The sequence below is a fragment of the Bemisia tabaci genome, chromosome 10, assembly GCF_918797505.1.
Source record: "Bemisia tabaci chromosome 10, PGI_BMITA_v3".
NCBI lineage: Eukaryota > Metazoa > Arthropoda > Insecta > Hemiptera > Aleyrodidae > Bemisia > Bemisia tabaci.
In genome coordinates this window covers 26,202,316-26,218,781 of record NC_092802.1, presented here as the reverse complement: position 1 = coordinate 26,218,781, position 16,466 = coordinate 26,202,316, and the positions used below count along the sequence as shown (strand labels likewise).

Genomic DNA, 16,466 nt, shown 5'->3' with positions numbered 1-16,466 from the left:
GACACATACCTTCGATTTTAGCCATGAAATGATTATTAATTATCTATAATCTGAATTGAAAACAGAAATAAGTTGCATTCTTGCATTTGCAGTCTTGATAAGTGTGAGGTCAATCCGCTTAAAAATTTTAATTGGTCTATAAAGTAAACACTTGCGATAGATAAGATTAGAAACTGGCACTGAGAGATATGTAACTACTAAGGAAAATACCCAAATATTAATTACGTGTTTCTATGTAGGTGAATCAAATTCCGCAGCAGAATGGTATATCCTTTGCTGTATAATTTGTGAAAAAAACTGAATTAATAGATATACATTGTTGAAAAGAAACCTTTCTCTCAGTTTCCATCAATTTTTGAAAAAATAAATGCTAGGTACCCGGAAAAAATTTTCAAGTCTAAATTGTTTCAGTCTTTTCTATTTCGACCCCTGTGTGGCACATGGTTTCAGCCACTGCCGTCTCTCTCCGCGTGAAGATGTCTTATTTTTAGATTTGAGGAAAACTCGCAAGATGAGGTATGCAGGGTGTATGAGGACGAGGTATAGATGCAGTTATAAAAACACAGTTTCGGAATAAGACGCGGTTTTATTTTTGTTTTTTCTTTTTGTCGCTTGAAGATTTTGGTATCTGTGCACTTTGTCCGAGGAAAAACAGGAGTAGTTTTACTGCGAGATAAATTATCACCACGAACACCAATAAATATACAGCTACAACGTCTAAGAGGAATAATTGGTACCAGGGAATCTTAGCCGCCAGCGGTCTTAAATGGTGTGCTCCCTTGTGTCGAATGACATATTCTATCCAGTAAATAGCCGTGTCTAACGGTGACATCAGTTTATCTGAAAACACTTTCGAGGCCCTACTGATGTTGTCCTTGAACCTGAAACAATAGAAATATCCAGTTTGTGAAAGAATTAATTCCAAAAACATTATTTTTGGGACGTTTCCATAGTATTAGTGGCCGTGCAACCGAGTCACATGCGTTCATCAAGAGTGGTCAAGTGCGCATTCAAATTATCGACGGTAACAACAGGCATACCCGATGTAGCGCCTTCGACATCGTCAAGATACTTCAAATGCAACACCGTTCCACACACGAGCCGATGTGCTAATTGCCTATACTGCGCCTGCCGACGAGAATACCGTGTTTCGAGGTGTGCAGTTGGTCAATCATTATACAGCCCCTGTTACGCCCCATGATCTGTGATTGCTCAATCATACCGAGCGTCAAGAATTTGAGACCTTTGAATGATAACGATTTTTACTTGAACTTTTGAAATATTAACTAAATTGAAATAAATAATATAAAATCATGAGAGTAAGGCGAAATGGACAACAGCTGAAAAACTAGCCGCTTCAAGAAGTTGAACCACAAAGCGGTCAGAAGGCGTGACCTCCTAGTTGAAATACATTTCTACTTTCAAATGTATACAAAATTTTATACAGCTTCGCGAAAATTTAGTAGTAGTAACAATATCAGTGCTTCAAAATCATAGAAGTATCGAAAGGTAATGACGCACTGAGAGACTTTTGGCTGAAAGTAAAAGGAATGGAGGTTTAACGTTAAATAAATGGGGGCAAAAATGGAAAAGAAAATGAAAGGCAAAATAAAGGGTCGGACCCTCTGTTTAGTTATTCATTTTTAGAAAAAAGGAGAATGATGAAAGTAAAGAGAAAAAACATAAAAATAAAATAAAAAGGAAAAGTAAACTAATGAAATAAACCCACTTTGAAAATAAAAAGAAGTAAAAGAATATGGCGAAAGGCGTCATTAAGTGGCATGCGCAGAAAAAATTAAATTGCTGATTTAACAATGGGCCTGTTGCAAACTTTTGCTAGAGCAGAATGAGGAGTTGTTTCCTATAGATAATGCCTCAAAAATCACGATGAGCGCATCGGCAAAGTCTGAAATGCACTTATAAATTCACAATCTGCGTAAGAAATTTGCGTTATTTTGAGCTTCCCGCTTCAAAAACGATACTACTGCACAGGTGAACATTTTGTTAGAGGAGTCGCTCCATCGTCGGCAATATTCATCATGGCCGACGCTTGCGCAGTTCCTCGCGTAATTCGAGGAGAGTTCAAGGTCAATTAAGGCGGGCGAGGAAAATATGAACGTAAACACGCCGATTGTTATCTGGTTTAATCCTGTTCAGGTGTTATCTCGTCCCATCACACGTGTTTTGGCGGACTGGCGTCGGCCATGATGAGTATTGCCACCAATGGAACGACTCCTGCAACAAAATGTTCACCTGTACCGTAGTATCGTTTTTGAAGCGGGAAGCTCAAAAAACCGCAAATTTCTTACGCAGATTGTGAAATTATGAGTGCATTTCAGACTTTGCCAATGCGCTCATCGTGATTTTTGAGGCATTATCTGTAAGAAACAACTCTTAGTTTTGCTCTAGCAAAAGTTTGCAACAGGCCCATTAAATTGCTAAAAAAAGTGACTGCAATGTTTCAACTTAGATTCTACGAAAAAAATGCTACTTTAACCACGGGGGTGGATAATGTAGCATTTTTTTTGTAAAATCTACGTTGAAACATTGCAGTCACTTTTTTCAGCAATTGAATTGTTAAATCAGCAATTTAAATTTTTCCGTGTGGCCTTGGACCTCCTCTGTAAACCACCCGTAACGCAGGTTCAGAGCAGCGTCACGTAGGTATTTTATAGGAACCTCTCTATGAAGTTATCTATTTCTCTAGCTCTCTATTTCTGGCAAGATTAGATTTGATTCTGTATTCAATGAAACTTACCGGGGATTCTCTAGAACAGTTTTCAATGCCCAGCGCAAAGAATTTTCAGTTAAATTTTTGTAGGACAAGTGGACTCCGTAACCAAAATACTCTACGTAAGCGACGTGGATATTTTGGTCTGCGTAGAACGGCATCCCAACAACTGGTACAGCGTAACGAATAGCTTCCATCGTGCTTGATATGCCACAATGAGTTAGAAACAGGACACAGTTGGGATGCGCTAGTTAGGAAAGACAAATTAATCAACTGAAGCATGTAGGATCAAAAGGGCTGTAGGGAGTGTACACTGGGGGAAAAAAAAAAACACACACACATTGGATCTAGAGTCCAGACTTTTGAAAACATTGACAAGAAAAAATACTCTTGATTCAATCGGATTTAAACTTAAATCAAAAGGAAATCCGCTCAAATTAAGAGGCTGGGTTCTTGATTTAAGCTTAAATCTGATTGAATCAAGAGTATTTTTTCTTGTCCATGTTTATAAGATTCTGGACTCTAGATCCAATGTGTTTTTTTCCCAGTGTAGGGCCTTCTTCCTGGAAAAATCGGCTTAGTGATCATGCCTTTACTGCCGTACTAAGGAAGAACGCCGTATGAGCCTTGAGATGTTGCAAAATTTCCTCTGATAAAAACCGAATTTACTGAGAAAATTGTGATTTTCGTGATTTGTGTGAATTTTATTTTCTAAAATTTTCAGACAATTTTGTAGGCAATTCAATCTGTAATATCTGAAAATATCAAAGAAAAATATTCATGAAATTTGTTAAAAATGCATGTTTTATCAACGGAAATTTGGCAACGCTCGAATGTTCATACGGCGTTCTTCCTTAGCACGGCAGTATAGAGGTAGAACCAATGGCATCACCTGGATTTTAGGTGGGTTCTAGCTTTGGTCGGATTTTTGTCTAGTATTGAGACTCTAGGGCTGGGTATCTGAAAAAAATCTAGATGATTTTGTTTAGTAGGAACCAGTGACCAGATCCCGAAGGGTACTTAAAATGAATTTGGCAAGATTTTAGGAGTCTAGGGAGAGAACTTTTTCTCCAAAATTAGGAAATTGTTCAAATTATGGATTAAAACGGAAAATTGAATACTTTTGAAGGTCTGAATCAAGAATTTTATAATTTTCCGCTTTCCACGTGAAAAAGTCCTCTAAAAAATATCTAAGGTTACGCCATTAAAGTGGTCGATGCTAGGCCCAACCTACTTTTCTGGTCATAGTTGCAATGTTATCTGTGTATAAGCAATAATTATGGTTCCTGTAACATTGCATAATTGTTATCGTTCCCGGTTGCCGAAACAGAAATAATTGTTACCGCGAAGGTAACATTTTAACCTCAACTAAATCAGTAAGTGGAATCTGAAACTGGAATCCACTATGAGATTTGTGATAGTTACGAGTCTTTTTTTTTCATGTGGGTACCCAAAGTGAATTTGGAAACATGATGGATACCTACCCAATATACTCTTCTGATCGAACCATTTCCGCACATAGACATTGTTAGGAATAGTCCATTCGGAAGGGTTCAAATCTGACTTCCAAAGCACTGTTTGATGTAATTCCTTGAAAACGGATAAGAACGCAAGAACTGCCTCCTTCCGCATGTTACTTGCTTTCAGAAGTGATCCAAAGCTGAAAAAAATTACTCCACTCTTTGATCGGCTCATAATTAGCTCTAATTCCTGTAGAGAGATCAAAAAAAAAATTTAAAAAAAAAAAAAAAAATTACGACTAAAAATAAAGCAATGGAAAAGCAAAGGGCAAAATTGAAGAGAGCTAGCTTGAAGAAGGCCATTCGGATACGCTTTATTTTTATTTACTTATTCATTTATTTAGTGCTCCCATTCCATGTCCGTCAAGAGTTCCGGGATTCTTTTTAGATTTTTTCAAAAGCTCCGAGAAGTTCCGGAAAAAGCAAAAGATCCGAAATATTTCGGGAACTTCAAAAGTCCCGGGAAATATTCAGGAAAATCTCAAAAGTTCAGAAATTTGGAAATTGTTCCGGGAAATGGGAACGCTGCATTTATGATTCTTTTTTTTATTGCAAAAGGTAAGTAACGTAAGTAATATCCTTTGTACTAGGCGTTCAGAGGCGGATCCAGCACTTTGGCAACGCCGGATTCCCTCCATTTAAATCTTTGTTAAATAATCGATTCTTGTCGGAGCACCTGGCCCCTCCAAGAATCGATACATTTCCATAGGTTTAAATGGAGAAAAACAATGTTGCCAATTTGCTGGATCCGCCAATGGCGTAATTTGTGTTCAGCATATTGCAAAAAAGACTTTTCTCGCGGTACTCAAGTAGCCTCAGCTTCAATACATTCCGAATCTGTGGTAAAAATGCGGTTTTTGCATCGGAGTGTTGTGTCAGTTGCCTACCTACTAATTGAAGGGGCCCTGCTCACCGAAATGTATGCTATGAAAGTGATGGGTATCTGTTTCAGCAGATTTATTCGTCAATAGACAGTTTGCAGGTGTATGAAATTTGATGAATTTCGTGTTTTAGTGGAAACTATACTAAGAGAACTTGGTACAAAAATTTCCTCGGTTCACAAATTGAACGATTATTGGAGAAGATACGACAAAATGATCTAATCTGCTGCGATACATGTGTTTAAATGGGGAGTGCCATTCGATAACGTCACTAGGCAATGCATTTCACTTTTAAATCTAATTTTATACTATTTCTCTTATCAGAAAAATTCATAAAAAATACTGCAAAATTAGCTCTTTGAACACTTTCAGACGAAGCAATACATCATTTATGTACAAATTCTCCAATCCGTGAAAACATGTGTCGAAATTTAAACCCGGATCCAATTGACTTATTCTGCCGTGCTAAGGAAAAATGTCGTATAAACATTCAAGAGTTGCCAAATTTCCTTCTTTAAAATGTTCATTTTTAAGGAACAATATGAATATTTTTCCTTGAAATTTTCAGGAACTTTAGCTGAAATTGCAAACAAAATTATTTGAAAGAGTAGAAGGAAAATATTCATAAGTTAATCAGAAAATTCGTGTTTTATCAAAGGAAGTTTGGCAACGCCTGAAGGCTCATACAGCGTTCTTCCTTAAGGTTCAGTTACACGATCAAATTGAGCCATCAAACTGAAGCTCTGATTGGTGGAAAAAGACCTGAGGTGAGGATGCGACCAATGAGAGGCCCAATTTGATGGCTCAATTTGATCGTGTAACTGGACCTTTAGCACGGCAGTATTGTTAGAGTAAGTCGCGCTAACAACCACACCGAAAAAAAAGTGAAGTTGATTTAACATTCTGGGTGTAAAAAAAGTGTGCAAGAACTTCTAAAATACTGGATTTCCGGCCACAGCAGTTTCATTAACAATGCCAAGATATAAAACTATCTGCTGTGGCGGGTAGTTCATCATCTTATAAGTTAAGTTCTCATTACTTTTTTTTACATCCATAATGTTAAATCAACTTCACTTTTTTATCGGTGTCGCCAACCCTGGTAAAAATTGGCAGTAGAATCTGTGTTCCAAAATACCATAGACCTACGGCCGGCTGTAAGATTTCCAATAGCTTCTATAGCCGGCTACACAATTTCTTATAGCCTTTTATAGCCGATGGCGATTAAGCAACTCACAGCCAGGCGATAAAGTGTATGCTAAACGTCACGTCACATTACGGATGCTAGGACTTAGTGAGTTTTTGGACCACTGCTCTCTTTTTGGGCCGTAGTATCTTGATTTATTTTGCGAGGAAAGCTCCGTGCTTTTGATAGATGCCTGCCATTCCTAATATATTAGAGCGCCTTCAGTTTCGTATGATATTGTGCAATAGTTGCTTCAAGCGCCGTGGCACGCTGCGGTATGCGGCAGGCGGGCAGCCAGCGCGAAACGCGCATTGGCGCCTACAAACCTAACAGGGATACTTCACGCGTTGCGCAATGCGTGAAGTATCCCTGTTAGGTTTGCAGGCGCCGGTGCGTCGCCGCTCCGCTTTGTGTTAGGCTCTAATATTTAATCTGGCGGAGACAGCGTTATTCAACTCATGATTTTGAAATGTTTGCACATCCTGTGTGGATTATTCTCGTTTTAATTGATGAATAAAAATATGTATTAAAGGAAAATATAACGTGTGTTTTGTAAATATTAAGGTGGTTCCGTATCAAACTTGATGATTTCCAAAGCATACGAATTTCTACACAATTTCTTATAGCCTTTTATAATCGATGGTGAAAAAGCAACAGCCAGGCGATAAAGTGTAAAGCCCGGCTATGGGAACTATAGCCCGGCTGCATACTTTTTTATCGCTTCGTATAGCCCGGCCGTATGATTTTCTCCGCATTCTACTGCCAGCTATATGATTTTCTGCAGCCTTCTTTAGCCGGCTATGAGAATTCCTATGGTATTTTGAAACGCAGCTCTTATCGCCAATTTTTACCAGGGAATCTGGCCGGCGAAATGATAAGTTCATACCTCATCCAAGGGGGCTGGATCCTCAGTATGTAGCCCGGATATCTCGATAACGTTCGGCGGGTACAATTTAGCCCCATCCAAGACAGCGTTTCCGGTCAGGAAGTACAACGAGACATTCCTGAGCATATCCGTGATGCGAGGCAGTGGCCCGGGGAAGTGTTTGGCCAATAGGACGTCGTGATGCGGGTAGTACCAATACTCGTTGTAGAGCATGTTCGAGTACTGAATCCAAGCGTTTTCGAGTCTTTCGCCGAGACTCATCGGACCTGCGTACTCGAGTTCTTTGAACGGGAGGTATCCGACAGCGTTTGCGGCACCGGAGTACCTGAACACAAATAGAAAATACTATTAAAACCACGATTAGTGTATTTGGATCAATGTCACAATTAATTTTTGAAAAGCCCATCATCGATTTTACCAGTCGAATTTACCTTACTTCCGAAGATGCATTTTTCAGCGGAAAAATCACCATATTCTAAAATTAAATCGCGATATTTTACGGTTTTTTGTCGATAAAATCTGTAGGATCGTCAACAGTTGATCAATTGGACGTATTTCTACCATACAGACCTATGTGGAGGTGAGAAATATGGGGTGTGCTCGTTAGTTCTCTTTGCGTAAGAGTGAATGAGAACAATAAAGTGCCAGTGACATCAGAGGCAACGAACGATACGCGTTACGACGACGAGCTCGTCGACGGTGCGCTTTAACTCATGAGCCCTGTCCACAACGCTCTCTTGCCATGCCCGCGGCTCATACATATATCCCGCATTCAGTTGGCACATAGGTCTGTTGGATAGAATGTAAAATCCCGCTTTTCCAATTCTTCAAAAGGCATCACGCCCACTTTTACATTGTTTCTTATGCAGCTCTCTAGAACACACCCCATATTTCTTACTTGCACATAAGTCTGCAAGTACGTCCAATTGGACGTATTTCTGTTTAAATTGATATCAAGATTCTTTGTTCGATAATACTGCGATATTATCTAACAAAAGATATTGATGAAATTGCGATACCGCCGACGATGAAATTGCAATTGTAATACAATTTTTTAGTCCGATACTATTGCAATTTGTCGATAAAATCGTGACACATTCTCCGATTGACTTTGTCGATATTCCGATAACTTTCTCGATTTATTCCAATAATCGGCCCGCAGCTCTCCGTATGACGACTTTTTGCTTTCCAGGGCTCGTATGAAGATGCAGATACGGCACACAGTGGATCGAATCACGGAGAGGTCAGACAAAATCTGGAAACTTTATAAGCTTATAACTCCGCTAAATCAAAACTTTGAGATTTTAAAGTGATTCTCATTTTGTGCACATCAAGTGATTTAAGTGTCAAAACTTAAAAATTCTTCAGCTCAATGGCTATGCAATCAGGGCCGGAATTAGGGGCCGCGGCCAATGGCGGCAAATTTAGGGGGCGGAAAATGTTGTAATTTTTTAAAATGTAGGTATCAAGAAAAAAATCTGATTCAGAAAAAAAATTACAAACGAGAAAAGGCGAAAAATCTCTCATTTCCTGAAAGTTGAAGTATAGTAATTCTAATTGGTTCGTCTTTCGGTAACATACAAGAGACGGTGCCTTTCATTTAACTAGTTGCGAGGGAAACCAAACACGCAATTTAGCCTGGAGCAATTTAACAGAAAGCAATGATGGCGAGGACTTGAGATGGAAAGGAGGAGCCCTCTGCGCGCCGGTCAGCATGAGACACAAATTAGCGCCTACAAGACTCCATGAATACTTCACGCATCGCGTCAAACGCAGTGCGGCCAGTTGTAGCGGCTGGCGCCGTGAAACTCATAGTGCCTACAAGAGTGCATGAATACCTCACGCATTGCGTCAAAAACGGTGCGGTCAGTAGCGGTCGGCGAGAAACGCACAGCGCCTACAAGACTGTCGGAATACTTCACGCATTGCGCCTAAAAGACTGCCGGGATACTTCACGCATTGCGCCAAATACAGTCCGGTTGGCGCGGTGGCGGGTGTCCTGTGTCCATTTACCATGAATAGTCGTTTTTAGCAGGGCGGTTTGTGAGTTGCGACATCGCACAGTGGATCGAGTCAATGGGAGAGATCGGACAAAATTTTGAAACTTTAAAAGCTTATAACTCCGTTTATACAAAACTTTGATATTCTAAAAGTGGTTCCATTGGTTTCCTCGTGAAATTTTCTACCAGTAGCAACCCTCAAAATTTAAAGTGTGACGAATTAAACATCGTAATTTGCAATTTTAGTCAAAAATTTCTTGTCCGACCTCTCTGATTGACTTGATCCACCGTTTGTCATAGGAGCGACGATTTGCAAAATTTTCAAGCCTCGTGCAATTTCAAAAAATTAACTTTCAGTTTTTATCTCGCACCTGAGGATGTCTGCATCATAGCCGTAAAATGAATACGTCACGATGGGAGCGTTGAACAAGTGCCCGAGAACGACCAACGCCTCTTGTGCAAAGAAAAGCTCCATGAAAATGAGGTCGAATTTGTTGTCGCCGTGGGTCAGGTCGCGGAACGCCGTGGATTCGAGGACCTGCGGCACGATCATGTCACTGATGTCCTTCCATTCGCTCCTGCTTGCCACTCTATTCGACAAAGACCATTCCATCATGTTCTGATTTGCTAGAAAAATGAAACAGATGATGGCAGGCGGTTTAAACAATCTATGGAAATACCACACTATTTAGCTCGTATTAGCATACTGCCGTGCTAAGGAAAAACGCCTTATGAACATTCGAGAGTCGCCAAATTTCCTCCTATATAATGTTTATTTTTAAGGAATGTTATGAATATTTTTCCTTGAAATTTACAGGAACTTTAGGTGAAATCGCGAACAAAATTATTTGAAAAAGTAGAGGGAAAATATTCATAAGTTAACCAGAAAATTCGTGTTTTATTAAAGGAAATTTGGCAACGCCTGAAGGCTCATGTGGCGTCCTTCTTTAGCACGCGCGCACGGAAAATAATTGAATGTTTCCTGAGCATCTATAATGTTAAAAAAATGTACGACAAGTATACATACTGATTTTACAATAAAAAAAAATGCGATGTTAACTACGTCAACAGTTAAATGAACAAATTGAATGTTGAGTTAGCATTTTTTAATGTAAAATCAGCATTCGATACTTGTCGCACAATTTTTTAACAGTATAAATGCTAAATCAACATTCAATTTTTTCCCGTGGGCAGCATACTGAGGTGATCCACGAGAGTAACTCAGGGGATGTTCAAATATTGTGTAACGCATTTTTTCCGGGTTTTATCCCACCCCTTTCCCTTGGTTAAGCACCCGTAACGTAGCCTTGCATCTCCTCCCTTCCCCCCCTGGAATTACGTAAAGCTGGCTTGATCCCCTCCCCAATTTTCAAAAACTCAAGAAAACGCCGAGAAAACAACTTGAAAAGAATTCGGGGTTATTTTTGGAGATATTGTGTATGTGTAGTTCTTACTCATACAATTATTCCGAAGTTTAAAAAGCACAGGTTACTTACGTGAATTTTTAACCCAACGATCCGCCGACAGCAGGATATGCGTAAAATTTGTCGTCTTGTTTTTGGGCGGATACGGGCTGACGACAGTCATATTATGCCCACGCTTAGCCAGAGCATGAAAAAGTAACTCAACTTGATTATACTGACTCCACATTGGGTTGGGTAGGAAGACCAGAATGTTGTGACCACAAGAGTCTAGTGGCCAACTGAGAGCGGTCAACACGAGCAAGAATTTCATCACTGGAACAGAGAATTTTTGTCATATTTTGAAGTTAAAAGGCTACTAGCGACCAGGGCCGGATTAAGGGGGTGGCCACATGGGCCGCGGCCCATGGCGGCAAAATGTAGGGGGCGGCAAATTTTGCAATCTTTTTGAATGTAGGTATCAAAAAAAGAGAGAAAAAAATTGGATTCAGAAAGTAAATTACAAACGAGGAAAGGCGACAAAATCTCTCATTTCCTGAGAGTAAAAGTATAGTAATTTCTAATTTTGTCGTCTTTCGGTGATACAAGAGACACCACCTTTAATTAGTCGAGTTAAGAGAGAAACCAAACACGCAATTAGACCTAGAACGACGCGGCGGTCGGCATGAAACGCATAGCACCTACAAGACTGCATGAATACTTCACGCATTGCATCAAACACACTGCGGTCAGCAGCAGTCGGCTTGAGACGCATAGCGCCTACAAGACTGCATGAATACTTCACGCATTGCATCAAACACACTGCGGTCAGCAGCAGTCGGCTTGAGACGCATAGCGCCTACAAGACTGCATGAATACTTCTCGCATTGCGCCAACATGGTGCAGTCGGCGTGGCGGTAGAAGTTAAAATTTTTAACCCCATTTATGTTTGTTCTTCCATAATTTTTTCGTTCGTTTTTTTATAAATGGAAGGCCTTGTCCAAACAGGGATGGGTTTACGGAACTGACCTTTGGTTAGTGTGGACAGGGCTTTCACAAAAAATGTGCCCAACACGAGTAAACGCGTCTACCCCACCGGCACGTTCACTTGATGGTTTTATATAGATCGTATTTGACAGATCACACAGGTGTGATTACATTGATATCGATTGGTCCAATATGTAACCACAGCCTCAAAAGTCAATTCAGAAATCTGAGGTAACGGGTCTTATGTGATCGAATTTTTAATCTCTCGAGCACCAAATGGCAATGAAAAGTGAAAGTATTGGGAATTTTCTCATGTTCATCTTTTCCAAATTAAATCCTAAAATTTTTGTTTGAGGTTATGTTCTATTGTTTTGAACCAACGATACATCGAACCACTGTCGAATACGATCTATTAATTGATGTTTCAAAACAAATGAGAAGGGGGTGGAAAAATTCAGGCGGCCCATGGACGGCAAGTAGGTGAATCCGGCCCTGCTAGCGACAGGGCGAAAAGTGTACTTGACACTACAATATCGACAGTGAAACTCCCGAACCATGTATGGACGTATTTATGCTGAAAGGAACTATGTTTATAGGGTTTATGTGTAACATAGTTCCTTTTAGCATAAATACGTCCGTATCTCGTTTGCGGTGTTGAAAAATTTCCGCTCCTGTTTGGTTTCTTCGTATGGAAAGAAATCGATATCATCATTCCTAGAAGTATTCTCAGAATTTGCTTCGTATTTACGAGACAAATCCCGTAAGTTTGTAAAAAGTGACGTTGAGGAGCTCTCCATTTAAAGACTAAAGTACGGCAGAAAGTCAACGCCGTCGCAAATAGAGATACGCAGTTATTGAAGATGGGGTAATCCCGAAATGCCTCGAGCGTATGTACAAATTTAGCTAAAATAAATGTAATGCACGGTATAAAGGTGACTCTTATTTGGACCGCATTTTGCAATTTGGAACTATAAATTCTGGCTCATCTGAGAAAACACTTATGTGCATAGGGAAACTAATGGCACGTACGTTGTTTTTAAACCGGGTCAGAATTCATAGTTCCAAATTGCAAAATGCAGTCCATTTTATAGAGATACGTAGCTTGGGAGTTACATTATCGATATGTTTCCTTAACAAAAATGTAGTGTGATGGAGAATTTTCACGCAAATTTTTAATTACTTATTTTCTGACAGTGCTAAAAGAGCTGATTTCGCTATATTTTTTACAATTTTTCTGATATGGGGAATCGTAGGAGATAGATTTAAAAGTGAAAAAAATGCACTGCCTATAGTGACGTCATCTAGAGGCATTTCCAAGTTAAACACATTTCTTTCGGCAAATTAGATCATTTTTGTCATATCTTCTCCATTAATCGTTTAATTTATGAACCAAGGGTATCCTCGCGTTCAGTTGACTCAGTAGTTTCCACTTAAACACGAAATTCGCCAAATTTCAGACACATGCAGATTCTTTATTGAAGCACTAGAATGAAAGGCCATGGAGTATCACCATCAAATGGCATAGATATCAGCATGAGAAATTTAACACGGAAAAGAAAAGAAATTATCCGAGGACGGGGCTGAAAAATAAAAATTAAATAAACACAAATATGAGGTGTTTGGCTCAGTTTATTGAGTATTATCAACAGCAAAAGAGGGGGACATTCTAGAAAAATTGAAGCTCATAAATCTGACTTATGGCATAATGGAGACTAGATCTAAACATTAAAAAGTTATACTTTGAATTTAATGCCTCCAACTTCATAAAGTTTTGCTGCCATTTCATGCGTACATTCGAAATAGACACAAAAAAGGGGGGAAAATTCAGAGCTTACTTGATAATGGAAAATGATGTGATGAATGAAATGTTGATGAAAGAGAGACGAAACTCCTATTTAAAGTCGTGTTGCTTGAGGAAGATGTACGTCATTCTAATTTCAGTCTTTTCATCACTTGTTCCGCTTTGATTCTCGAAAAAGTCGAATCATCCTTATTTCTGCATTCCTGCAGATCTCACAGTCATGCAAAATTTGCGGACATTCACCGCATCTTGACCAAGAGTTTCTAATTAAAATTTTCATAATTCAATTTCATTTTACATAAAAAAAACATTGATTGACTCAAATATGAAGATTCGTTTTTCCGCAAAGAATTTTTTTTCTTTTTTTTTCAAGACAAGCTGAATTTCTGTAGGAACAGAATAATAAAACTAAATGACATTGGTCCGGCAAAAAGTAGCTTACATCAAACAACATCATGTTTGATTCAAGGAGACATATTTGTTGGCCTTTAAGAATCATCGTGCATAAACCATGCATTTCTTTCCAGTGATGATAAGTATATCTGAATTAGAACCAGAATCAATCTCATTTGACTCTAAATGGACAGAGTTTATCGGAAAGGAACCGACCCATATTTTTGAAATAATTGAGTTGAGAGTGTTTTTGAGTTGCGTTAATCGTATATTTTCTCCTGCCATAAGCTCAAAGCCGAAAAAAAATTAGTCTGTGAGAAGAGGAGTTAAAGTTTATTCTCTACATCGAGTCTTGGAGGAATACAACTGAAATATAAAAAAATGTGTTTATAATGAGCGGCTCCTAGATCTGAGGTGACTGGGGAGAGAGGGGGAAATTTAGAGGGGGAAGGGGCAGTTTATGGGTGGAAGGAGAATTTGGGACCTTGGTATTAGAAGACGAAGTATGAAAATCATAAAATTCTTGAAAAAACATAGAAAAAAGTATCGCAGCTATCAAATAACCATACATTCTCAATACGGGCCTCGAAGGCCCGGGTTGGGCATTCGTGTAGGTAAAAATGGTTAGTCATCTAAGGGTTAAACCTCTTTATCTCAGTTCCAACTTTATATGGGTTGAATCCTTCTTGATAAACTCGCGGTTCAAATGAACTCTAATCGGCTTTAAATTCCTTCATTTGCGTCTATGTTGGAACCTCTTTAGCTCGCTCTACGAGTCAAATGACTCAACTAATGTTTCATAAAAGAACAGAGTATTATTTTTTTTAATAATGTAGTCACATACAAAGAATAAAACACCGTAGGTAAATAAACTATCACGAGGTAATATCAAACAAAGCACGATAGATGAGGAGGCTGGTATAAAAACGAGGCTCGACTGATAGATACGCGACCCAGTGCAGTGATTGGTGCAGCCTCATCGAAAGATTGAGCAATTCTCCTAGATATCGGTCAACGTGCGCCACGCACAGGTGTCAGAAAAATTGAAGAGTGGGATGACGTGGTTACTGGTGAGGACACTGTATGAACGCCTCAAAAACGGAGAATTTTAAGAGATAGAACCGAGTACACTTCTCACCGGTAAAAAAGAAGTAACATTAATTGATATTCAAATGCATCGACTAAGAGATGACATTTATCCGATTTTATATCAGTTTGGTCTTGTTTGAGATGCACTGGTGCAATTCGGCGCACAGTGGATTGAGTCAAATAGAGAGATCGGACATAAAATGTTTGACTAAAACTGCAAATTTTGATGTTTATTTCGTCACATTTTAAAAATCAAGGGGTGTATCTAGAAGATTATTTCACGAGAAAACCAATGGTACCACTTTTAGAACCTCAGAATTTTGTATGGGCGGAGTTACAAGCTCTTGAAGTTTCCAAATCTTGTCCGATCTCTCATATTGACGCGATCCACTGTCCGGCGCTGGTCGGGCTTCGGTTGATCGCTCGCGAGATTTTGCTGGCGGCTAGTGCAACTTAGCTAATCCGTTTAAAGATGTTTCGATTGTTCATAAATTTTATAATTCTCTTATGTAATTTTTTTTTTTTTTTTTTTTTTTTTTTTTGGGGGGGGGGGGCTAATTTTGTTACATTAAAGTGTTTATTGAGTTTGCCGATATGAATGATGATGATGTTTGTTCATGTTTGTTTATAATTTGACGCTAAACTGTTTATTCGCCGTTATGAGTGCTCAAGATTGCGTTGGACAGGAATGAAAAATATAAAAGGTTTTATTAAATTGATGCAGAATTCACTAAATGAATAAATTATACATTGAATTTCACAAACTAAAAATAAGTGCGGGGATGCTATTACACAATTTTTCGAGCTATTCATTTAATTATTTTTCTCCTCTTTTTCAAATATTTTTTGCTCGATAAAGTTGCCAAAAGTTTAAATATTAACCTAAATGAATTAGGTATTCATGAATGCATCAACACTTTTTTACATAATTTATGAGCATTTGACTTGTCTTTTTTCTCTAAAATATCTTATGCGAAAGTAAGTTTTGATTGTCACTTATTTTGTTAGTATTTTTCATCTGGAGTAGTTACAGATATTTTATAAAATCTACACGCAGTGGTATCTTTTGGATTTCCCTCAATACTAGCGATATTAATACCTTACTCTACTATATAAAATCTTAAGAGTAAGGCGTAACCCATGAGACACGAAGCACTTCGGGTCCCTGGTAAAAATTGGCAGTAGATGTGTGTTCCAAAATACTATAGACCTAAAGCCGGCTGTAAGATTTCCAATAGCTTCTGTAGCCAGCTGTACAATTTCTTATAGCCTTTTAGAGCCGATGGCGATTAAGCAACAGCCAGACGATAAAGTTTATGCTAAGTGTTACTAATTACGGATACTAGGACTTGGTTAGTTTTTGGACTACTGCTCTCTTTTTGTGCCGTAGTATCTTTTTTTTGCGAGGAAAGCTCCGTACTTTTGAAGGATGCCAGTCATTCTTAATACGTTGGAGCGCTTTCAATTTCTTATGATACTGTGCAATACCTCTGGTGTGAAATAGTTGCTTCAGACGCCGCGCGCCGTTGCACGCTGCGGCGCGGCACGCTGCGAAACGCGCATTGGCGCCTACAAACCTAACAGGGATACTTCAC

The 16,466-nt window shown here is 39.0% G+C and overlaps 1 protein-coding gene across 5 annotated transcripts; it reads right to left on the bottom strand.

Moving 5' to 3' along the window:
- Positions 1–566: 566 nt before the first annotated feature.
- On the bottom strand, positions 567–14,777 carry LOC109044588 (UDP-glycosyltransferase UGT4). 5 transcript variants are annotated; one of them, XM_072305482.1, is made up of 8 exons: positions 14,627–14,777; positions 13,424–13,652; positions 10,698–10,937; positions 9,573–9,828; positions 7,202–7,526; positions 4,216–4,441; positions 2,759–2,978; positions 567–881 (listed from the first exon to the last, which is right to left on the bottom strand). In XM_072305482.1, coding segments are annotated over exons 2-8 (1,563 nt in total). In that variant the 5' UTR covers positions 13,425–13,652; positions 14,627–14,777; the 3' UTR covers positions 567–586. The 5 variants fall into 5 exon arrangements, with proteins under 5 accessions (XP_072161583.1, XP_072161584.1, XP_072161585.1 ...); XM_072305483.1 differs by having other exon boundaries at positions 13,424–13,637; positions 14,627–14,762; XM_072305484.1 differs by lacking the exon at positions 13,424–13,652 and having other exon boundaries at positions 14,627–14,763.
- Positions 14,778–16,466: the final 1,689 nt, after the last annotated feature.